Source organism: Spea bombifrons, chromosome 2, assembly GCF_027358695.1.
Source record: "Spea bombifrons isolate aSpeBom1 chromosome 2, aSpeBom1.2.pri, whole genome shotgun sequence".
In the NCBI taxonomy this organism is placed as follows: domain Eukaryota; kingdom Metazoa; phylum Chordata; class Amphibia; order Anura; family Pelobatidae; genus Spea; species Spea bombifrons.
In genome coordinates this window covers 137,278,090-137,303,629 of record NC_071088.1, presented here as the reverse complement: position 1 = coordinate 137,303,629, position 25,540 = coordinate 137,278,090, and the positions used below count along the sequence as shown (strand labels likewise).

Below are 25,540 nucleotides of genomic sequence, written 5' to 3'. Positions count from 1 at the left end.
GAGCGTCGGGAGCCCCTCATTAAGGGAATTCCCCCCTTATGTCTCAGGAATGTTTGGGGCTTCTCTATGCGTTGTCATGCGTCATCCCTGGAGGTCTGTCCTTCTAGATCATACTTTTTGAGGGGGGGGTTAATTTCTTTGCCCCTGTTGGCAGTTAAATGGTTAAAGTCATGTCAGCCCCCAAAACACAGATGCCTCAGAACTGCTTTTCTTTAAAAAAAAATAAAAAGTCACAGATATTCACCGTGTAATTCATGCAAAATATGTTGTTTTTTTTTTTTCTTTCCTGGAATTCCTGGGCCATAAGGTAATATTTGCCCCGGGGGGCTGATTCCTCCCCAGTTACAAAAGTAGGTACAAAGATAACATTTAAGCCCAAAATTGAGTCCTGCGGATGAGTGCGTATCGTGCGTTGCGCATTTTTTGCATTCCGTGTACATGCGCCGGTTTCACGGTACGTCCGCTCACCGCTCGGAGTATCGAGTCCTTCGCCGGTCTTTTACGGGCTGGTGGTTTTATCCTTTCCGACGTGTCCATGACTCCCCGGAACCTGGACGAGGGTTCCCATTGGCCCTGCTGTAACTCTCGTGTGACCCACCAGCCAATAAGAGACCACGACCATTAATTGCTCAAGAACAGAGTTCCAGAACCGGGCTGAGTCTGGATCACCCTGGCCTCGCACAATTCTAAGAAAATAACTAAAAAATATTAATTAAAATACAAGAAAATGAGAAAAAAATTCTAAATCTAGAACCTAAGCTATGTAGAAGACGGTGGTACCAGGGGCAGCCTCACTTAACTGCCCAACCACCCTCGTCAGTAAATTCCGACTTTCTAGGCTCATTTGGTTGGGTTCTACCCCCGCGGAATACTTAATGTACAGTCCGACGGCCTTATTGATGCCACGCGTGGACTTCTGACTTCTCGCTCCTGTCATTCCCCCAGGACCTGCTGAAACATACCCCCGAGGACCATCCGGACTACCCATGTCTATTAAACGCCCAGAGAAACATCAAGCAGCTAGCAGAGAGAATAAACAAAGGCATGAGGAACGCCGAGGAGGCCGAGAGAGACACCAGGATCCTCCAGGAGATAGAGTCCCATATTGAAGGCATGGAGGACGTAAGTACCGGTTCCCTAACTAAGGTGTGGGTGGTTATCAGACATCAGCGGGGTCCGCTTAGCTTTCTATGGAGCGATAACCCCCCATGCATCTTCTACCCACAGCTCCAAGTTCCTTTCCGGAGGTTTGTGCGGCAGGAGATGGTGGCAGAAGTGGTAAGTTGCGTTCTTCATCTTCTTCTTGGACCGTAACGGGGGTTCAGAGACATTTCCGTGTGTCGGGGGGAATTCGCCTTTCCATTGATTGTAGCTGGTGGAGGAATCCAGGTGACGTGAGACATTCCCATCATCAGTGTGAGCAGAAGACCACCGGTGGCCTTTAGTTCGCCTCTTAGACTCCTCTGTGATACCTTATAATGGAGAACCGAGGAGACCATCGTGTAAACATCCTCAACCCCACACTATACTAAACAACAGCCGCAGAAAGTTCTATGGCGAGGGTAGCTCCATTCTCCATAGTGCTTGGTCAGTGTACATCTTATGTCAGTGGTTGGTGGGACATCATGGCCCTTGTAGTTCTAGAGCACCTGGGCTTCTACCCGATCGCTTCCTCCATTCTCTGTTATAAGCTAAGATTTCTATTTAAAGTTCTGGAATCCGGACCCCACAGGGAATGTTTGCGTTGCCCTCCCTACACCATGAGCCGAGACATTTGCCCCCTGACCACCCAGATACTTATCCAGAATCCTCCCATGTCTACAAAATTCATGGATGGTCGAGTTTGGCCACCAACTCCGAAAAGTAGAAATAAAAGTTGTGGCACATCGAGGAATAAGAAAGTCCACCCTCCTGGTCCTTGGCGTCTCGCTGGGCGTCACTTGACATTTGCCCCCTGAAGCCTTCTCTCTCTCTCTCTCTCTCTGTTCCTCAGAAAGCCGTCGGGGGTAAGAAGGAACGGTCGCTTTTCCTGTTTACAGACCTGTTGATTTGCACCACCTCGAAAAGGAAGTCGGGGTCCCTGCGCCGCAGTTCAATGAGCTTGTGAGTATCCTCGCCGATCTTTTTGACCAATCGCAACGTAGAGCGAGAAATGCATTCTCTACACAAAGCATCCCTAGAAATTCTAGAACACTGAGTATTTATAGTTTTTTTTGGTGTTTTTGTACTCTTTCATGTCTAACGCCAACACTGCTTTTACCCTTTACACTCCACCCCCCCCCTTTCGTACTTTTAACACTTTAAAGGTCACTGGTCACGAAAGAGTTAATTAGCCGCGTAAGAAGCAGATCCGTCTCTAGATACAAATTACCAGCGGCTGGCACCGGGACGGCTCGGGCTCTTCCAGGCTTCCAATTTCCTGGCATCAAAAGACAGGAGAAGCTATTTGTTATACGGGGAGGGAAAAAAAAAAAACGGATACATTGTAATCGGTCATTATGTATCCAGAAAAGGGGGGGGCGTGTGAGCCTTTCGGAAAAATTCCAGAATTCCTGGAAAATGATGAGATCTAAGAATAAAAAGGATTCCTACCTTGCTGGGGATGCTGACTACAGTAGGTTTGCAGAGCATGATAGGAGTTATAGCCTACGGCAAATAGAAGTAAGGCTACCTATATGCGTGCGGCGGTACGGTAAGAGTTAAATTGGGTATTTTCACTTACACCCTGAGAGGACCCTCTGTGCCGAATGTATCGGGCCGGCTAAGTCTGTCGGTTCTGGTTCTGGTTCAGACCCCGTCGCATGTAGGGACTGCAAGAAGCGCTGCGGGAGTTCTTGTCGTCGTATGATAAGTAATAATCTGTTAGCTGCCCCCAGTGTCGCATTCCCCGCAGGCATTTAAAGGGCCGATGGAGCCCCCGTGTGGTCATTTCTGGAAATGCGGGGGGAAACATAACGGGCTTGTGTTGCAGGTACACGGCGGCCAGCGTCATCGACATCACCAGCAAATACAAACTGCTCTGGAAACTGCCCCTGGAGGACGTGGATATCGTGAAAGGTACGCGGGGGGGCTTTATCCCCCGGGACGAGGGGCATGTTCTCGACATCTTACTGGCTCTTGTGGCTGCGGGTATCATACATGCGTTTAACACGGAAAAATCCCCCATGTATGCAATACAATGTATATATATTATATATAAAGTACTATTGGCTATACATTAAGCAGGTCCTGGGTTGCATCTACGCGTTGCGCTGCTCTGCGCTGGCCAATTGGGAGCAGCCGCTTCGTTGCACGAGTAACGCAGATCCCCATAGGCATATATTAGTAATGGCGGGGTACTGGGTTGTCGGGGAGTGTTATCGGACTCTAACAAGGGTCCCTGTGCTTGTTGCCCCTTGTTTACCCAATCATTTGCCCACCCCTGGAACTGCTCTGGCTTTTGCCCCCCCTCACCCAGGAACCTCCCAAGCCTCCAACCGAGACAGCATACAGAAAACCATCAGCCGCCTGGACGAGGACCTGAGCACCATGGGGCAGATCAGCAAACTCTCCGAGACCCTCAGCTTCCCACACCAGGTGAGCACTCCTAACAGGAGACATTTTTATGCGCCCCGACTTATATCCTAGCATACTTTTATCCATAGGGACTTTTTTTATGACAAAAAGAGTTGTATATGCTTTGCAGAACCTTCCAGCAGAGTTGGTAGTACCTTGAGTGTTAAATCCCAGTGTACGTACCAAAAAAAAATGACAATGACAAGTGGAATAACTTGTTCTTGGAATATATTTCGTTTATTTTTCATGTTGTAGCCTGCTTTTTTCTGTTAAAATATGCAATTTGATTATATTAACATTTAAATATATTTATTGATTAAAAATAAAACGTCATTTTCTGGGCTGGGCAGAGTCTCGATGACGTCATCAAGGATATGATGGCATCAGTGCACCGGGAGCTGGCCGAGAAGCAGTCGCTCGCTTTCACCATGTCCTTCCCACCCAACAAAGTGGAGCTGACCACCGCGAAGGCGGACGGCACCGAATCCTTCATCTTTGAGTTCAGCAACCCGGACGCCCGGCTCCACTTTGAGCACGCCTTCGAAGACGCAAAGAAGAAACTAGGTAGTCCGCTTCAGGGGGAGGCTGCGTGTCTTCACGCGTCCGCCGGGGGGTCCATCAGAAGACGTCCTGGAGAACATTAGCGGGGGGCGCAGGTTCCTTGCCTGAAATGAGACCGCGATCTTGTGCCATACAGCCGCGGCCGTCTCCTTCTGGTTCCAGGACCACCGGTGTTCCTTAGAACTTCCACAAGAAAAGTTCTCCAGGGCGCCTCTCCACCCCACTGTCCACCTTCACCGGGAGGGTTACAGAGTAGGAAGGTCTCAAATCCTAGTCAGGGGCATCTCCATTATAATTGACCCCCCCCCCATTGGGTTATTAGAAGAAAACCTATACGTACTATTTGAGATTATTTTGTTGTCTCTTTTTGCCCCCCGGGGTGATGTGTGACTTCGACCAGGTGAAGCTTTCTCCAACGGTGGAGACAGGGAGTCCTCGAATCACTATTAATATATATAGACACCCAATTATTAGCCCGTTATCAAAACGTCTTAGTTGTCCCTTAAAATTGCTTGTTGCACCAGATCCCCTGAATTCATCTCCTGCTTTACAGCATCCAGCAAGAACTATCTGGACCCCGAGTTCCTGAAGGCCATTCCCATCATGAAGACCAGGAGTGGGATGCAGGTACGTAAAAAAAAACAACAAATGAGAATCCACCTCTTTTTGTGTCGGTAGCGGTTCCTTTGTCATTGTGAACGTTCTGTCTCCATGGCAGTTCTCCTGCGCGTCTCCCGGTCAGAGCGGCGCAGAGAACGTCCGCGAGGTGTGGGTGTGTAACAGCGACGGCTACGTGGGCCAGGTCTGCCTCCTGAGTATCAGGAACGAGCCCACGGTAGAAGCGTGCATTGCCGTCTGCTCCGCCAGGATCCTGTGCATCGCGTCCGTGCCGGGGCTGAAGAGGAGCTACAGGTAAGCGCGCGGTCGGGGGGGGCCGTCTCGTACCCGGGTGGTGGGGACAGCGGAGGACCTAATGGTGGTGCCAACCATTTCCCAAAGACCAAGGATGTTCCACAAGCTGGCATCTTATGTATAGAGCGCCAGCAGCTTCCGTAGCGCCGGGGGAAGAGGGACCTGGTCTTGTGAGCTTACAGTCTATTATTATGTAGATTGTTTAGGGGTTTCCCAAAGTGTTGGATAACTTTGGTTGCTGTCACTTAAAACGTCTTGAAACGTTGCGAGGGTTCTTTTTGTCATCGATCCATTCTCTGGAAGATGGTGTTCCTTTAACACAGGTGGGTGCCGTAGACTGTCTATCAGCCTAGTGTTGACCCGTCGCATGGAGTAAGCGTGCGGTGTGGTAGACGTGTCATACAAAGATACTTTGTGGTATTCCTGATACGAATACTGGAAAATATGACCCAGATGTTCAGAGACTTCCGTGGTTGGGGGGGGGGTGATTTATATTTATTTTTCTAGGAATTGGGGGATTAGCCTTCAAACTGTGCCGTGACTTTAGATTATTGATGAGCTACGAGAATGGTGGAATGGTGGTGGAGTCAGGGATCTAAGCCGCGGAAGATCCAGAGCGCTGGCGTAGGCCGTGAAGGAATGTACTGTGTAGAGGCGATAACGAGCTTTATTCAGGCTGTGCTTTCAAAGCGTAGATAACGTTCCTTGACGTTCCTCCAGACGTTGCGTGTTGTCTCCAGTAATGGGGTAGAACATTGTCTGGGACCTGGGGGGTATTTAGTGGCTGTGGGGCCTGGAGATGAAACCCTGTGATGAGCCCAGGTTGGAATTGGAAATGTTCCTGGCGGTGGGTTCACTGGGAATGTCACCCGTGGCCTCCAAGAAGTAGTCACCGGCAACGTCCGATTCTTCTGCAGGGAGAGGCCCAGACCTCTGGCGAGTCAGACGTCGGAGCAGGTTCCTCCGGCCCTCGACGGACCGGCTGCCCAGCAGTGCCTTCACATCTCGATCTCCGGCTCGTCGCTGGAGCTCTCCGAGCACACCGACAGCGCCAGCCGCGACCTGGTCCCTTTTGACAGTGACGACACAGATGACGAGTCCTCCCCGAGCCCGTCCGGCACGCTGCAGACCAGCCGCTCCACCATCTCCTCCAGCTTTGGAAGTAAGTATCGGCTCCCGCAGCGAAAACGCTCCGCCGGTTTTTATGTCTCTGGCGCTTTGCTCTGCTAGCCTGGCGACCGTCCTACAACTTCTCTCAACGTGGTTACAGTAATCGCCTCCTTACAAACACAGACCCACCGCCCTCTCCGTAACATAAAACTCCCTTCCATCTCAGTCTCTGACTCTCTAGTGTTAGATTCCGGTCTCTTGTTGTAACTTTCTCCTCCTTTGAAATAAATTCCCTCCTGTACTTTGTTAAATCCTTTTATGTATTTAAATGTCTCTCTCCCATCCCCTTCTCTCTCCCATCCCCTCCTCTCTCTCTTCTCTCCCATTCCCTTCTCTCTCTTCTTGCCCATCCCCTTCTCTCTCTCTTCTCTCCCATTCCCTTCTCTCTCTTTTCGCCCATCCCATTCTCTCTCTTCTCTCCCAACCCCTTCTCTCTCCCCTTGCTCCCATCCCCTTCTCTCTCCCATCCCCTTCTCTCTCCTCTCTCCCATCCCCTTCTATCTCTCCTCTCTCCCATCCCCTTCTCTCTCCTCTCTCCCATCCCCTTCTCTCTCCTCTCTCCCATCCCCTTCTCTCTCTCTTCTCTCCCATCCCCTTCTCTCTCTCTTCTCGTCCATCCCATTCTCTCTCTTCTCTCCCAACCCCTTCTCTCTCCCCTTGCTCCCATCCCCTTCTCTCTCCCATCCCCTTCTCTCTCTCTCCTCTCTCCCATCCCCTTCTCTCTCTCCTCTCTCCCATCCCCTCTCTCCCATCCCCTTCTCTCTCTCCTCTCTCCCATCCCCTTTTCTCTCCCATCCCCTTTTGTCTCCCATCCCCTTTTCTCTTCCATTCCCTTTTTCTCTCCCATCCCCTTCTCTCTCCTCTCTCCCATCCCCTCTCTCACGTCCCCTCCCTCTTCTCTCCCCCAAGCCGGAGCTACTGAGTTCTCTTAGTCTTTCCTGTTGATTTCTATTCTGCAGACCGTTCCTTATTTAAGTCGCTCTCCTCTGAACTCTCTCCAATATGTTGATGTCGTTCTGGAGTCTCGTATTACCTGTCCTCGAGTTAACACTTTTCTAATTGAAGCCTTAAACTTATCTTCAAGTCGAATCTTACATGCAGCGGGCGAGAGGAACCGGATGGCCATTAGATCTCTAGAATATCTCGTTGTGATTTGGTTCTTGTGCAGACGCTTCGCTCTAGCTTTTGTATTTCAGCCGCTCTTCTTAGAATGCAACAAAAACTGTGGCAACAAAAACTGTGGCAACAATGTTTCAAGATTTCGGGGGACATCTGCACCCCATTAAGCGTAATCAGCGGGTGGTGATCTGCTTGGTCTCTTACGTGTGCGATCGCGTGACCTCCGGTAACGTGTCGTTGCTGTGTGTTCTCTCCATCAGACGAGGAGATGCAAAGTGCCAAGGACACCACCGCCGAGACCACCAGCTCGGAGGAAGAGCAGGAATCCGGTTTCCTCCCGATCCCCAGCACGTTCAACCAGAACAGAGACAGCGAGAGCCCGCCGGAGGACGGCGCGGCGAGGAGGTCCAGCCGAGGCTCCTTCTCGCGGGGAAGTCTGGAGGACCTTCTGAGCATTGACCCAGAAGCCTACCAGAGCTCCATGTGGCTGGGCACAGAGGACGGCTGGTGAGTGAGGAACCTCTATGAACCCAAAATCATTTTCCCAACGCGCCGCAAAAATCACCAAGGCCAACCCGCGCCAACCCCAACAGTAGGGGGCGCGCTAAACCAGGGGCTACTTTATCACACATGGACATGTATATAATACATAGAAGACCCCGTGTCTGCGTGTCATGTTCTAAAACATTGGCCGGCCAATGGGACGGTATCGGGGCAGAGATTCCCATTGGCTGGATGGTTCCCCTTTCTATTACTGTATCCAGCACACGGGGCCGCTGCTTGTGATGCTCGGTACTGATTGCTCCCTGTTTCGCAGCATCCATGTCTACCAGTCTTCGGACAACATACGCAACCGCAAAAACAGCATGAAGATGCAGCATTCGGCCTCCGTTATGTGTATCCTGTAAGTACCCCCCGTTACCGTGACGCCCCCGTCTCGGATTGTGTCCCCTCTTGCGCCCTGTACCCTCGCACAAATAACTTTACTAATTCAATTATGAAGAAATCGCAAAAAAAATCTACACGGAAACGTTTGAGAAGATTCGACCTATCGGCGCTCGCTTTTGTGTCACGTGACCCAATCTCCAGCGGGTCACGTTGAGATCATCCATGTCGATGTTTAAACGTTAACCCCTAATCTTCCTAATAGCTTTTCTAGAAATACGATTCATTTGACTTCTTATTTTTTATAAATTTTCCAAAACAAAGTACTTTTTTTTTTTTTAAATGTTTGGGTTTTTTTTGTTTTTTTACAGCTATCTGGATAATCAGGTGTTTGTATCGCTGGCCAATGGAGAGCTGATCGTGTATCAGAGGGAAGCAGGTGAGTGAGTCTCCCTGAGTGTCACTCAGCGTTACAGATGAGGTTTATGTATAAAGTCTGCAGCATTTGAATACCCCCCTATCGGATTCTTTATGTGCTCCCCCCCAATGGCTCTAACCACAGACCCCCAAAATACAGCTTTCCTTCCGGACCCCCCCCCAGTTCTGCGCATGTTCTGCCGTATTGCGTGTTTTTTTTGCACTGTATATTAGGCGGTTCTGTCGCCTCTTTATAAAAATTAATTATACATTTTATTGTTTTTTTATTATTATTATTGTTCTTTTTAATTCAGGAAGTTTCTGGGACCCCCAAAATTCAAAAACTCTCCCTCTCGGCTCCCCCGGCAGCCCAGTAACGAAAATGGTGTCGGTCTCCGGCAAGCTGTGGTGCGGATGCCAGAACAGAGTCACCGTTTTTAACACCAGCTCCCTGCTCCAGGAGGTATTTACCCCAAAAAAATCCAGCCAGAAGGGGGCGCTGCACTAACCCCCCCCCCCGCCGATTTGGTTTGGGGTTAAAATAAAAGTTGGTAATTCATAAAGCAGGGGGGTATTAATATTCATGGCCCCTCCCCTTTTTGCCTCCCTTTTTATGGAAGCTAGTTTTTGAGATCGAGGAATAATGAATTTGCCCGTTATGTTACATTTTTGGGGTTTTTTTGTCTATAACACGCATTTTCTTTCTGCTCCAGCACGCGTTTCACATCGGGCAGGATCAGAGCCGCAGCGTCACGTGCATGGTGAGCTCATGCCTCGGAATGTGGATCGCCTTACAAAGCAGCGCGCAGGTCCGGCTTTACCACGCCACCAACTTCGAGCAGCTGGCAGAGGTTGATATTGCCCCACCTGTGCACAAAATGCTAGCAGGTAACTACTTTCGATTCCTGGACCTCTCCAAAACCAATCACATAATAGCCTTATTCCTCCCCAGAACCTCAGGATCAGAACCGGCTCTGTGTGGAGAGAATCCCATGTCTGGCTGCCAGTGTCATGGGATATTTTGGGTGACCTCTGCAGAGGCACCACACGGAGCTGATGCTTTATGGCAGCGCTGATGAAGTCCGTTCTTCCATAGACTTTCATTAGTCAGAGAGTCCGGCTGTGTGATTTAGACCGAGCCATTCTATTGTTTCCCACAGGCCGTATGATAAGGAGTCGGGGTGTTTGTCTCGTAGATGGGGGCTCAGATAACAGAGCGAGGCTGATACGCAGCTGCATGAAAACAGGATATTATGGGGCAAAAACTATAGCTGGGGTGGAAAAACAAAAAACATATTTTTAATCTGATTAAAAAAATAAAAATAGAATTATTTCCAAAGGAGCGGTTGAAGTTTTTTTTTTATCGAACAAAATTGAAGCCTCGTCAGGTGGAAGAGATAAAAACAGAGGTGTTATTGTTTTGTGTCGCTGGGCTATGATGTCACGGGCGGACAGTCTGACCAAACCCGGGCCACAAATATTTAAGACGATAAACTGTTATTTGCCCCTGCGCGGCGCTCCACTCGCAAGCCTCGGAAGTCTCCGGCAACAAATATTTTGAGCGAAAGCGAAAAACCACGAATGTCCCAGACGTGGGGCTTCTTACCGTAAACAATTCCCCGGGGGTTTTTATGAAAAATATTTGTTTCGGAACGTGTCCCGATGTGACGATAACCCCGGCGCCTTTCTGGTGTTTTTTTTTTTTCCTCAAGGCTCCGACGCCATCATCCGGCAGCATAAGTCGGCGTGTCTGCGAATTACGGCTCTGCTGGCCTGCAAGGACCTTCTGTGGATCGGGACCAGCGCTGGCGTGGTGCTCACCCTCTCCGTCCCTTCCAGCCCCAACTCCCTGAAGGGTCCGCTCAACCCGGTGGGACTGTCGCAGGGGCACACGGGCCACGTCCGCTTCCTCACCTCCGTGGAGCTGCCCGAAGGGTTCGACGTCAACTTCCCGCTGCCGGGAGATCTGGGTGGGTATCTGCTGTCACATCGGAAGGCGTGTTAGATGCCTCCAGTAGGTCTCCGTTTGGGGTTGCCATATCAGCTACTTTTGCAAGCCAACATCTCCAACATGTGGGACGCGGGCAATAAATTAATCGCCAGCCGTGAAACACGGATATATTTTGTAAATGCAGCCCAAGAACCTATTGGCCCATTTGGAATTCCTGTTAGGGGCGTCCATGTTCCTCTCCTGGGACTTCTTCCCCGGCATTAGCCCTCACCACCTCTGCTGGGAGGCTGATCCATCCCTCTATAACTCTCCCATTACATTACCCCTAGTTTTAAGGGAAAGGCTGGTAGCTTTAAATACCAATATAGGATTTTTTTTTTTAAAATCCCACCCTACAATTAATTTTATTGAGGACCACCCTTAAAAATAATATCAGTGATATTGAGCGTGATCATTATTTAAGTTTTATTTGCACATCATCAATAATAATAATATAAATATTATAAATAATAAAATAAAAATAATAATAAAATAATATTAATAATAGTAATATAAATATTAATAAAAATAATAATAAAATAATAATAATATTAATATAAATATTAATAAAAATAATAATAAAATAATAATAGTAATATAAATATTAATAAAAAATAAAATAATATTAATAATAATAACAATACTAGTAATATAAATATTAATAAAAATAATAATAATAATAGTAATATAAATATTAATAAAAATAATGATAAAATAATAATAGTAATATAAATATTAATAAAAATAATAATAAAATAATATTAATAATAATAGTAATATAAATAGTAATAAACATAATAATAAAATAATATTAATAATAATATTAATAGTATTAATACAGTAATAAGTAATAATGTTGTTATTGTTGTTATTATCCGCCTTTGTAAGGGAGGAGAAGGGAGAAAACTTCAGAGCAGACGAAGATTGAGTTCTGGGGCCCCGAGACGTTTGAACCAAATATCTCCCTACAAGAAGCGGAAGCCGTAGGTAGTTTTGATGAATGGCCGCCATACAACGTGTCTCTTACGCCTCTTCTCATCTCACAGGCAACGAGCAGACGTCAGACACAGAAACGAGGGACTCCGCCAGACACCGGCCTTCCGCCATCAATCAGTCCAAGTCCAAAATCCTGGTCATCAGCGGCGGAGACGGATACGAGGACTTCAGACTCACCAACAGCAGCGAGACGGTGGGGAGGGACGACAGCACCAACCACCTTCTCCTTTGGAGGGTGTGAGGTGGGATGTGGGCCGCCATGTCCCACGCCGCCCCTGGTTGTCCTCCCCGTCTTCTCCGTTGACTTGTTGTTAAAATATAACCTGCTGAAAAGGTCCATCTGTGATTTTGTTCCAAAGCAAAGCAGGGTCTGAAGCCTTCCTTCCCGGGGGGGGGGCTTTAATCTGTGCCTAGGAGCGCGCGGCTGTTTGGCCAAAGATTCGTTGTTACGGAAACTGCATATTTTACAATGTAAAGGAAACGGGAGGAAGAAACCAAAGCCCTCGCTAACCACGCGGTACATGCGTTCAAAGACGGTGCCTACAGCCAAAGCTTAACGGGGAACGAATGGACCTCTTGGTCTCCTGTCCGCTCCGGTCCGCTTATACCTGTCCAAAGCTCCTTCCGGTCTCTCTATTACGGTATCAACCACCGCTTAGTGGACATTGGCCTCGGAAACTCGGTGGAACGTCGGCACTCCTCTCCGGCACTAACACCAGAGGCATCATCCGTGGTCCGCCTACCAAACTGGAGGCCCGACTGGCCCGCTCCATATCTGTGGCTTTAAAACTGGGCTCCGTAGGCCAACTATATATATATATATAAAATGTTCTTATTTATTGTCAAGTGGAAGCTTGCGTTAATATTTTTTAGTGCGGAGGGATTGGGGGCCGGATGGCTTCACCGATCTCTCTAAGCCTAAGAGAGGGTCTTATTTTGGCACCTGGGGGGGGTTCAGGACCATTGTCTTAAGGAGAACGCTGACTTTCTCATCTGAACGAGGATCTCCCCGGAGCTTCGCTTTTCCTTTTTGGTTTGCGTGTTCCTGGGTTCACGGACATCCGCCGACTTTCATGAAAAATCCTTATTCTAAAATAGTTTTCTTCTTTTTATTCCATTTTTTTTTTAGGATAACCTCCCCTCTTCTTGGCAGTGTCCAAAAAAAAAAAAGGGCTTTAAAATATCTTTGATTGGCTTTTAATTCGTTAAAAATCTTCCTTTTAACCAATTTTTTCTTCGATTTATTTATTTTATTATTATTTTTATTTTTTTGCTATTTTTATTTTTTTAAATGTGTTTATTTTCTTAGATGGGGCCTTTAAGTCAGTAAACACTCTCAGCCGTGGCTCGCGGCAATGGGAATTCTTCACTTATAATTGTCAGAGCACTTAGGCGGAGGTCATGGAGAATACAAAGGTAACTTTGGGGCCGCTAGCGATAAAAAGTCGCCCCTAAAATGATTGAGAAGAAGGAAGTGGTCTGATTTTGGAATGAGGAAGTACTGTTAGGGGTAGGCAGCCCCTGGCACGGTTACCACAGCCCTACGAATCCCATCAGGCTCAGCCAGCAGTAAGCCGCAAAGCAACTGGATTACAGGAAATTCCGCGTCCTTCTGTTTTGCCGGGACGTCGCTGGAACGTTCATCGAGTGCTGAGTGTTTTAGCCTATTAAGGAAATACATTTTTCTGCTGCTATGGCAACAAAACCCATGGACCAGTCAGTGCTTTCAAACCCTTTTCAACCTGTATGAATTATTAGCGGGGCAAGATATAATCCAATCAAAGAATTTGTTTTGAGTTGCTCCGGGGCGTTGAGCGGTGACCAATAACGATGTGTCGAAAGTGATTAATAGATCAGTTTGGGGTAAAAGTTTCTATTAATCTAAAAATGTCTTACTTGTTACAATCCAAGAATTTCCCTAAAAAAATATAATATGAAAACTGCCTTTTTTACTAATTTAATTAAAAGACGCCCAAATTAGTAATGCCCAGAATGGGATAGCTTTGTGCCATAAGAGGGGGCATTTTTCCCCCCCAAAAAAATAGCTTTGAAAATGTCCCAGTTTCGGCTCCAGCAGAGTGTATTTTTGATACCGGGTTTGATGGGTTTGATACTGGGTTTGATGGGTTTGATGGGAGTGTTTACCTTACTGGGAACGCCAACTCCGAATCTCATCACCGGTCGCAGCGCCTCCCCGATCGCCGTTAAGGATCAATCTATCCGTTGGTAGCGGGAGCGGAGAACCGTTCTACTCGAGAACCCGCCCGTACCGATCACATCCACCGCACCGGCCGACGTTTGGACTTTGGGAAAGACTAATCCTTGCTGGTTACTATGGTAACGTTTGAGGAACTCCGCAGAACGGAATGTTAATATATTTGTACATTAATGCTACATTATTTAGCCAAAATTCCGGTACAAGCCATTGTACAAAGATGAATGTGCCTCGCTTTTTTTTTTTTATTGTGCCGGGAAGTCTGATTGGTGTTGCTCGGTTCTAGATCCCACGGACCTTCCGACAGCCGGTCAAATGGGATTACGGGATTTATAATCTGTGGATGCAAGTTGAAACTACTGGGGGTTTGGTTGAACGTGTTATGAATGTATGTTCTAGATGTTCAGCCCTGCACTGTGATTGTTGACTACAGGGCCATCTATGGGGGTCCTGGACGAGACCCCCATTCGTCTCCCCCTCCAAGCCCCTTCATACACCAGCAGTCCGCAACCCACGCTAATTCCTTCCCCCTTCACATAGGTCCACGGGTCACTGCCCTTTTTGCCCCACTTTAAAGATGCCCCTTGGAAAGGTTGGAAATGTTATCTGCCCCCCCCTCCGGTTGTTCACTTGGCTATTGGGGGGGCTCAACAGCTTCTGTAGGCCCCCAAGATAAGCCTAGGCCCCTTTTGCCCCATGTTAAACATACCCCTGTGCTGATTGGAAATGTTACCCGAGTCCTCCATCCTCATTGGGTTGTCCACGGTTCTAGGCTAGTCTTTCTTCCTCCCCCACCCCATTCTAGAACCCCCAATATATTTTTTTATTACTTTGTACCTTTTTGTATTCTAATAAATACTATTAACTTTTAGAAGTAATAATTAAAAAAAAAAAATTGCAGACACTCCGTCGGCTGTAATTACCCCGGGACGTGCCGGTCGTTACCCCAGCAGCACCTGCCGTTACCACGTATTCCGGAATAGAAGAAGCACCTGACACGCCAAACGTTTAAATTGCAAGAATTTGGAAATAATTTGAATGATTTGTCAGCGGTTTGGGTTATATCTGGAATATAAAATGCAGGCAAATCTTTAAGCACTTTTTTTAAAAAAAAACCCAGTTTTTGTATTGAAAAAATAGATATATTTTTTTCTTGAGTTACGCTGCTAACCCCAATCTCTCCTAGGGCTACCCAGATAAACGGCTGCTGGAATTTGCCCCGAGGGTTTACCCCCACCTGTAAGTGCCTCTCTTGATCATTGAGGAGGGGGAAGAAAGTAGTTCTTATCCAACCGATTGGAGAAGGAAGTTAATTGTTCCTCTAAATCCAATCCGCCAAAGATCCTGGAAGAAATTCCCCCCGCGCTCTGCCCTAAAATGGTATATTCCAGTACACGGCGCTGCGTAAAGGGTCCCTAGCAGACCCCCCAAAAATTATTTTACGCTTTACCGCTGTTTAGTCGCCGGTTAGGGTTTGGGACCATTTTGCAACAAAGCACGTCTGCTGTGAAGAAGAAGAAAAAAAAGTTGATTAACCCCTTAAGCACTAGGGGGACAAATAACTCAACCAAAAAAAACACTCCCCAGCCTTTATTGCACTGTTCTGGAACCCCCTCCTGCATTAACCCTCTCAGTGCCTGGGGGACAAGCAGCGCCCTGCTGGTTTCACAGTCCCAGAGCTGGAAGGGTTAACCATTTCATCACCGCTTTGGAAAAAAAAAATGATATATTTGTGTCTTTTTTTTGTTTAGAAATAAAAAATATATATATATATATATACAACCCGGTCGTATTGTAAATAGTGACTTGCATTATATGGCCTTTTCCTGTAAATAGTGTTCTCAGCGTCTGATTGTTGAAATAATTCTGCATATTTTTATATAACTATAATGTAAAGTTCCTGCCGGCGCCATCGCGCCCCCCCACGTGGAAGCCGTCGCTGCTCGCGTGCGAGGCGGAGAAGCCCCTTCGGCGCACCCAGCGGGTTGTTATGGCTACCACAAACCTGTAATGTCTTTATGTCACTGTGGATTCTTTGTAATTAAAGTTCACTAGTGTTGAATTCTGTGTCAGGGGAGTTTTATTTGCCCGTTAAGGGGGGTGTGGCTTGGGGCGGGGCTTTGTCTCCTATTGCCGGGTATTTGTGTAGCTGAGTGAGGCGTTTAGAAGAACGACAATGGATTTTATTGGCACACTTGGGCATCAGGAGGGGCAAGAGAGGGCACTTAAACAAACATGGAGAGCAGAAAAACACCCGCTAGTCAGGGTAGTACAGCAAAAAAGCTTCCATTTCATTCTGCACACCCCTCTGCTGTCAGAGTGGTTTGTTCTGCTCTCCTCCTCTAGCTGGACTCCTCCCCTTCACTCTGGCAGCTGCTCGTTCGCAGGCGCAGGGTCCTCCCGCCGGGGCAGAGACACAGTTTGCAGGCTGCAGACACAAGGTCGTTTTATTTCAAACTACAAAGTGCCCTATTTTGGCCTAAATACAGCTGGCCGTTGCCGTCTCAACGCCGTAGGAAACGTAGACCGGGGTAGTTGTGGCTAATCTTTACCACCTCAGCTATTGTAAACTGAACTTCTCATGTTGCTCGTACTTGCTGGTCTGTAACGACTACTACTGGTCATCTCGTTTTTTCCTATTAATCCTATTTCCTGGAATCTGCTCTCTTGAGCCAGCACCGGTGGGTAAGGGCAGGCGGTAAAGGGGTATTGGGGCGGGAGAGGGGGTCTTACGTATATTCTGTAGCGTTGTTGAAATGCTCCTAGTGTAATCCCCTGCGCTGCCCTCTCTCGGGGTATGTAGTTTTGTTGGGGTTTTCCAGACGTCACAAAATAAAACATGAAAATGACAAGTTTGGGAAATAAAGAGTTCGGAATGTTCCATTTTGTGCACCGTAGCTTCCAAAACACATTTAGGTGGTGCTTTTTCTTTTTTAACTATAATTTGTGAGATTTTGGTTAATTGGACTTGTTCGGAGACCATTTTCATAGTAAAATGTTAGGAAAAGTTCTTTATTTTAATGTATTATTCATACTAAAGAGTCAACATCTAAAAGTATCAAAAGAAAGTTCCGTCTGTCCCACCGGAGGCTACTGATTAGTTACATAGAATGTGTTGGCAGATCAGACCCATTCTCTCTGCACTGTATCAAATTCCACCACTGCTGGAAGGCTGTTCCACTCATCTACCGCCCTCTCAGTAAAGTAAAAAGTGTTAGATTCCGGTCTCTTGTTGTAACTTTTCTCCTCCTTTGAAATAAATTCCCTCCTGTACTTTGTTAAATCCCTTTATTTATTTAAATGTTGTTGCCCCCCCCCCCCCGTTTTCCGGAAACCGGATACCCATCGGATGAGTTCATTTGGCAGATCAGTGGCCGCTGGGGTGTTTTCATTATTCCTGCGGTGTCTGGGATCTCCTGCGCGTCAGACGGAGAGTTTGGACATAATAAAAATTAGGGCATCTTCCTGATGAGAACCCCCCTTAAAAATATTTGCTTTATTTAAAATTCCCTTGAATTATATGGACCCCCAGCACTGTATACAGTAATATAACCCCCCAGAGCTGTATACAGTAATATAACCCCCCAGCGCTGTATACAGTAATATAACCCCCCGCGCTGTATACAGTAATATAACCCCCCAGCGCTGTATACAGTAATATAACCCCCAACACTGTACACAGTAATATAACCCCCAGCGCTGTATACAGTAATATAACCCCCCCAGCGCTGTATACAGCAATATAACCCCCCCAGCGTGCTGTATACAGTAATATAACCCCCCAGCGCTGTATACAGTAATATAACCCCCCAGCGCTGTATACAGTAATATAACCCCCAGCGCTGTATACAGTAATATAACCCCCCAGCACTGTATACAGTAATATAACCCCCCAGCGCTGTATACAGTAATATAACCCCCCAGCGCTGTATACAGTAATATAACCCCCCAGCACTGTATACAGTAATATAACCCCCAGCGCTGTATACAGTAATATAACCCCCCAGCGCTGTATACAGTAATATAACCCCCCAGCGCTGTATACAGTAATATAACCCCCAGCGCTGTATACAGTAATATAACCCCCAGCGCTGTATACAGTAATATAACCCCCCAGCGCTGTATACAGTAATATAACCCCCAGCGCTGTATACAGTAATATAACCCCCCAGCGCTGTATACAGTAATATAACCCCCCAGCGCTGTATACAGTAATATAACCCCCAGCGCTGTATACAGTAATATAACCCCCAGCGCTGTATACAGTAATATAACCCCCAGTGCTGTATACAGTAATATAACCCCCCAGCGCTGTATACAGTAATATAACCCCCAGCGCTGTATACAGTAATATAACCCCCCAGCGCTGTATACAGTAATATAACCCCCCAGCGCTGTATACAGTAATATAACCCCCAACACTGTACACAGTAATATAACCCCCAGCGCTGTATACAGTAATATAACCCCCCAGCGCTGTATACAGTAATATAACCCCCCAGCGCTGTATACAGTAATATAACCCCCCAGCGCTGTATACAGTAATATAACCCCCCAGCGCTGTATACAGTAATATAACCCCCAGCACTGTATACAGTAATATAACCCACAGCGCTGTATACAGTAATATAACCCCCCAGCACTGTATACAGTAATATAACCCCCAGCGCTGTATACAGTAATATAACCCCCAGCGCTGTATACAGTAATATACCCCCCAGCGCTGTATACAGTAATATAACCCCCAGCGCTGTATACAGTAATATAACCCCCCAGCGCTGTATACAGTAATATAACCCCCAGCGCTGTATACAGTAATATAACCCCCAGCGCTGTATACAGTAATATAACCCCCCAGCGCTGTATACAGTAATATAACCCCCAGCGCTGTATACAGTAATATAACCCCCAGCGCTGTATACAGTAATATAACCCCCAGCGCTGTATACAGTAATATAACCCCCCAGCGCTGTATACAGTAATATAACCCCCCAGCGCTGTATACAGTAATATAACCCCCAGCGCTGTATACAGTAATAACCCCCCAGTGCTGTATACAGTAATATAACCCCCCAGTGCTGTATACAGTAATATAACCCCCAGCGCTGTATACAGTAATAGAACCCCCAGCGCTGTATACAGTAATAGAACCCCCAGCGCTGTATACAGTAATATAACCCCCCCAGCGCTGAATACAGTAATATAACCCCCAGCACTGTATACAGTAATATAACCCCCCAGCACTGTATACAGTAATATAACCCCCAGCGCTGTATACAGTAATATAACCCCCAGCGCTGTATACAGTAATATAACCCCCAGCGCTGTATACAGTAATATAACCCCCAACACTGTACACAGTAATATAACCCCCAGCGCTGTATACAGTTATATAACCCCCCAGCGCTGTATACAGTAATATAACCCCCAGCGCTGTATACAGTAATATAACCCCCCCAGCGCTGTATACAGTAATATAACCCCAGCGCTGTATACAGTAATATAACCCCCAGCGCTGTATACAGTAATATAACCCCCAGCGCTGTATACAGTAATATAACCCCCAGCGCTGTATACAGTAATATAACCCCCAGCGCTGTATACAGTAATATAACCCCCCAGCGCTGTATACAGCGATATAACCCCCCAGCACTGTATACAGTAATATAACCCCCAGCGCTGTATACAGTAATATAACCCCCAGCGCTGTATACAGTAATATAACCCCCAGCGCTGTATACAGTAATATAACCCCCAGCGCTGTATACAGTAATATAACCCCCAACACTGTACACAGTAATATAACCCCCAGCGCTGTATACAGTAATATAACCCCCAGCGCTGTATACAGTAATATAACCCCCAGCGCTGTATACAGTAATATAACCCCCAGCACTGTATACAGTAATATAACCCCCAGCGCTGTATACAGTAATATAACCCCCAGCGCTGTATACAGTAATATAACCCCCAGCGCTGTATACAGTAATATAACCCCCAGCGCTGTATACAGTAATATAACCCCCAACACTGTACACAGTAATATAACCCCCAGCGCTGTATACAGTTATATAACCCCCCAGCGCTGTATACAGTAATATAACCCCCAGCGCTGTATACAGTAATATAACCCCCCCAGCGCTGTATACAGTAATATAACCCCAGCGCTGTATACAGTAATATAACCCCCAGCGCTGTATACAGTAATATAACCCCCCAGCGCTGTATACAGTAATATAACCCCCAGCGCTGTATACAGTAATATAACCCCCAGCACTGTATACAGTAATATAACCCCCAGCGCTGTATACAGTAATATAACCCCCAGCGCTGTATACAGTAATATAACCCCCAGCGCTGTATACAGTAATATAACCCCCCAGCGCTGTATACAGCGATATAACCCCCCAGCACTGTATACAGTAATATAACCCCCAGCGCTGTATACAGTAATATAACCCCCAGCGCTGTATACAGTAATATAACCCCCAGCGCTGTATACAGTAATATAACCCCCAGCGCTGTATACAGTAATATAACCCCCCAGCGCTGTATACAGTAATATAACCCCCAGCGCTGTATACAGTAATATAACCCCCAGCACTGTATACAGTAATATAACCCCCAGCGCTGTATACAGTAATATAACCCCCAGCGCTGTATACAGTAATATAACCCCCAGCGTTGTATACAGTATTTTCAGTCATGTGATATTTTGGGAGAATTTCCCTGGAAAATACAGGGAATAAATAATGTTGGGAGATCCCCTTTTAAATGTGAGCAGCACTCGCTGTCCGTCCGTCCCGATTCCCCCGCTGAATGTTATTCGGTAGGAAGGTGAACCTTGAAGCCCGGCCAGCAAAAATCAATATGAATTTCCTCCTCTTTCTATATAAAGACGCGGTTGCCATCCAGCAATTCTTTCCCGGCAGACAAAATAATAATTTATGTCAGCAGAAAAGTGTTAATATTTTAATTTTAAGTGAATAGAATAATCACCGTTGTTTTCAGAAGAATGTTCCTTAGAACGTCAGCAGCGAGACACTGAATCCTTATACCTACAGAGCTCGGCGTTCTATGGCCACAGCCTATCAGTGCCTGATTTTCTGTCACATGATAATTGTGTATTCCCGGCGGGAAAAAAATATGAATAAAGAAAAATTTCTGTGATTAAGGAATTATTTCTCGGAATGGTCTGGGCGTTTAGCATTATTAGGAATTATGCTTTTAATGCGCAGATTATTGGGTTTTTTTTTACCAAAACTAGGGTACCCGGGCCTTTAGACAGCATTTGCACCCTGACTGGATCCTTCCTGCAAAGACTCAAACCTTAATCAGTCGTTGGTCTCGTCTTAGATTCAGGAGCCGTATGTCTATCCCATGCATGTTTACATCCCCTCACTGTATTACCCTCTACCACTTCTGCTGGGAGGCTGTTCCACACATCTACCACCCTTTCAGTAAAGTAAAACTGCCTTCCATCCCATCTCAGCCTTGGAATGTACGGCTCGTGTTTTGCGTCGGTATAAAATGCTGATGCTGCCCCGGGTCATGCTTTATCTATTACCATAAAAAAATAAAACAAAATTGCCGAATCCAGGAAAGCCAAATATTTTGTAGCCGTGCGGTTTGATGGCTGCCGTCTGTCCCGAGGTTCAGACACTTCATGCCGCGGGAATAATGTTTATCTCCTTACGATGAGTCACTATAGAGAGGCGAAAATCCATGTAAAAAAATAAACAGGTTGTCACAGGAAACGGAAAAAAAAAAAAGAAAACTTGTTTATAAATTTTATAATATTAAATAATTTTTTATACTATTTAATTGTATTTCTTTATTTTTTTATAAATTAAAATATTGAAGGATAAAAAAAATAAGTAAAATTAGACACCAGGGAGTCACAGGCAGTAGTAAGTTGGGGGGGTATATGGGGGCATAAGGCTTTTTCTGGAGGCAGAGTGCCCCATGATGTGGCTTTTAACCCCCTTTATGCCACTCTGCCTCTAGAAATGCCTTATACCCCGATATATGCCACTATGTCCCATGATATGCCCCTGCCATATAGGGGTATAAGGCATTTCTGGAGGCAGAGTGGCATAGAGGGGGGGTATAAGGCATTTCTGGGGGCAGAGTGGCATATAGGGGGGGTATAAGGCATTTCTGGGGGCAGAGTGGCATATAGGGGGGTATAAGGCATTTCTGGGGGCAGAGTGGCATATAGGGGGGGGTATAAGGCATTTCTGGGGGCAGAGTGGCATATAGGGGGGTATAAGGCATTTCTGGGGGCAGAGTGGCAAGCCTGGGGGCAGAGGTGCATAACTGGGGGGGGCAGGTTGGCAAATAAAAGGAAATAAAAACCAAAAATGTCTCAATCATAGCTTTTATTAAATATGAAAAAATAGTCTACATGAATTAATAAAGAAATAAAAGTTTCTCTTTCATCTAAAAATGTTTGCAGTAGTAAATGTTTTGATCCCATTCTGTGTAATGTATTTCATTTATTAGGGCCTTTTAACACTTCTGCTTTCTGGCATTTTAATACAAATAATGAGATAAAAATAATGTTTTTTAGGTATTTGTATGGCACATAGTGTGACTCGGGTATAAGGGGTGCGTGTGGGCATAAGAGCGCGACCGCGAGATAAACTATATGAGGCCGGTCTCCAAATGTTTCCAGGGCTGCTTTTCAGTGGCAGTCCGGCCCTGGTCGAGACTCATAGGAAAATTAAGGACTGTTGGCAGCTATGTTGTAATAATATTTCTGCAGTTCTGATGTATAATAAGGGCCCGTAATAATTACCTGAATTCAAAAAAATTTAAAATAGGGTGACCTCCTCAACCCTCCCCGGATACACTTCACACGTTATTAACCTGGGCATGCACAGTGCTGCCCCCTGCTGGATGTGGGATGTATAACCTCAGGGAAAGGAATCAGCTGCTCGGTTATACATCTCACATCCTGCAGGGGGCAGCACTTTGTATATATAAAGCATAAATATGTAGTTTTATATATATATATATATATATATATATATATATATATATATATATATATATATATATATATATATATATATATATATATATATATATATATCTATACCGGTATTATTTTATTATATATATTATATATATACATATATATATATATAAATTAAATTTTATATTTACCGTGTATATATATATATATATATATATATATATACAGGTCAGCAATACAGAAAAAATATATACCGGTATGTCCTGAAAAACATGGCTTGTGGTTACCCCACACCACTCAGAAACATAACAATCACTGTCTTTGGTTTCTACGTCGTGAATGATGTGTGTGGATGTGTTTGTGTGAGATGTTATTATATGTTATTGTATATTATTATATGTTATTGTATGTTATTTTTGCTTGTCTGGCTCACATCCTGCAGGCATCAGAATAATAATTACTAGTGTGGGGGGTTTTCTGGCGAGTCTGACTTTTAGGTTTAGGATTGACCTGCAGTTCCTGCATCTGCCAGCGGGTGGCGCAGGTAGAATGCGGCCGCTCGTGACTTTCACTGCGACGCCGGCCGGTGGGCGGTCCCAAAAATGACGTCACATATTCACCTAAATAACCGGCGCGTGTTCATTCACAAAGAGAGAGGGAGCGCACAGCCGGGAGTACAGGACCGGGTACAGTTATACAGGTACAGTGACCTTCTCCGGGGCTTCGGTCACCCGGTGCCGGTGATGGGGGGTTTCAGTCAGCGAGCCCCCGGACAGGAGATAGGGGGGGGGGGTTCAGTCAGCGAGCCCCCGGACAGGAGATAGGGGGCTTCAGTCAGCGGGCGCCGGGACAGGAGATGGGGGGGCTTCAGTCAGTGAGCGCCGGGATAGGAGATGGGGGGGCTTCAGTCAGTGAGCGCCGGGATAGGAGATGGGGGGGCTTCAGTCAGTGAGCGCCGGGATAGGAGATGGGGGGCTTTAGTCAGTGAGCACCGGGATAGGAGATGGGGGCTTCAGTCAGCGGGCGCCGGGGCAGGAGATGTCAGGTGTATTGATCTGGTTCATTGAATACTCGGTTGCCCTTTCCGTTGGCTGTTCTGCCCCAACTGCTACAGCCCGCTGCCTTTGCGGGGGGTATCTGTATAGTGGCTGTGTTTTTGGATGTATCTGTGACTGGATATGTTAAGGGGGTATCTGTATTATGGCTGTTTTTGGAGGGGGGGTATCTGTATTATGACTGTTTTTGGAGGGGGTATCTGTGTTTTTGGGGTGTCTCATGGCTGCCCCCGGCTCCTGTCTAAATCCTTGATGCTCCGTCCCGGTTATTGAGCGACGCTCCCTGTCTGTGGATCAATCACCTTTTATTGGCAAATATGTTACAATGCGGTGATCCCTGGTCTCAAGAGCTTACACTCTATAATACTTTAAGGTAGCGCCCCCTTTGTGCAGCGCTGTGGAATATGAAGCCGCTGTATAAACCTATAATCTATCTATATGTCTCGCGGGCTTCCCATATATTATCCAGAGTCCGGGGCTTGGTGGCCACTTGTTTCTCTTTCTGGGGTTCTTTGCTGCCCTTTTGTCCCCCCTGCAGGGAATGCGGTGTAACGGAAAATACCGTCCCCTGCGGCTGGAAGGCTCTGCATTGCTAATTGCTGCATAGCTCTCTCCGCTTTCATCATCGCGGTACCGGAATGCCCGGTGTACAGCGCTGCGGAATATGATGGCGCTATGTAAACCAATAAATGATATGGTGGGCCACGTGTCTCAGTAACCCTTTTGGGGTCGATTTACTAAAGAGAGAGTTTGCAGAGTTGAGTTTAAGGACATTGATATCATGTTATGAATGGGTGAGCCGGCCCTGTATATAGTACAGGTAATCACATTACCTATGCATTGTGCAGGGCTAGCGCAGATGGACAAGCTCCCGGGCCCTTGCCCCTGACTATGTATAATGATTAGGTATTAGGGAGCTCATATAATCAGATCTTTAGTGAATAAACCACTCCGTGGGAAAGAGGAGCACGTCATGGGGCAGTTACGGTATCCGTGTTACCCCCTAGAAAATGTATCTCTTATTACATTCTTTTAATGAGGAACCATCGGTGCGGCCCGGTGTCCCGGCTGGCAGGGGAAGCGCTTTCTGGCTGCACGGGGTCTGGTTGGCCGCAGTCACAGGTTTCATTGTTATTGGGGCATTTTGCCAGACTGACCGGTTACAGATATAGCACCGGGGTGGCTGGGGGGGGTAATTCTGTCTCGTGCACGCCGTGTCCCGATTGGCTGACATCTCCATGACAGGAAAGCAGCTGGGGAACAAGAGGCAGAAAGCTAATTTGGGGGTCTTTATGTCGTTACGGTTGCCCCGGGCTCTGTTGAAATGCCCGCTGCTTATTTTATATCCGCATACCCCTGATCCGTACAGCGGGCAGACGCAACCGGGAGAGGCCAGCCTTGCCATAAGAGCTTATGATCTAGAGGAAAGTTTAAACCCCCCCCTTTGTTCTGCTGTCCCCTGATATTATTTGCGTGACGCCCCCTGCGCTCTGATGCCCCCCCCCCCCCCGAAATCACACGGAAATCTCGGAGAAACACGTCGGGGTCGGCCAAGTGCAACCCTTGCCAGGCGGTCCCTGTGATGGGTCTGGGCTGCCGGCCCGGTCTCTGCAACAATAAGCATTTGTCCTCCTCTGCTTTCCGCTCCGGCGGTGTTGCGCATGTGCAGCTGCAGACTATATTTC

General features: G+C 46.7%; 1 protein-coding gene across 1 annotated transcript in view; it reads left to right on the top strand.

Moving 5' to 3' along the window:
- ARHGEF17 (Rho guanine nucleotide exchange factor 17) overlaps positions 1–12,315 on the top strand; it is an 84,186-nt gene extending 71,871 nt beyond the window's left edge. Inside the window, exons 6-21 of the mRNA XM_053456654.1 lie at positions 946–1,122; positions 1,228–1,278; positions 1,994–2,103; positions 2,972–3,057; positions 3,458–3,576; positions 3,906–4,119; positions 4,670–4,743; positions 4,835–5,028; positions 5,946–6,190; positions 7,578–7,824; positions 8,135–8,221; positions 8,574–8,641; positions 8,934–9,082; positions 9,333–9,507; positions 10,332–10,589; positions 11,656–12,315. Of these exons, the coding sequence (XP_053312629.1) occupies positions 946–1,122; positions 1,228–1,278; positions 1,994–2,103; positions 2,972–3,057; positions 3,458–3,576; positions 3,906–4,119; positions 4,670–4,743; positions 4,835–5,028; positions 5,946–6,190; positions 7,578–7,824; positions 8,135–8,221; positions 8,574–8,641; positions 8,934–9,082; positions 9,333–9,507; positions 10,332–10,589; positions 11,656–11,846 (2,445 nt within the window). The 3' untranslated portion in view covers positions 11,847–12,315. The remainder of the gene's footprint in view (positions 1–945; positions 1,123–1,227; positions 1,279–1,993; positions 2,104–2,971; positions 3,058–3,457; positions 3,577–3,905; positions 4,120–4,669; positions 4,744–4,834; positions 5,029–5,945; positions 6,191–7,577; positions 7,825–8,134; positions 8,222–8,573; positions 8,642–8,933; positions 9,083–9,332; positions 9,508–10,331; positions 10,590–11,655) is intronic.
- The last annotated feature ends 13,225 nt before the right edge of the window (positions 12,316–25,540 follow it).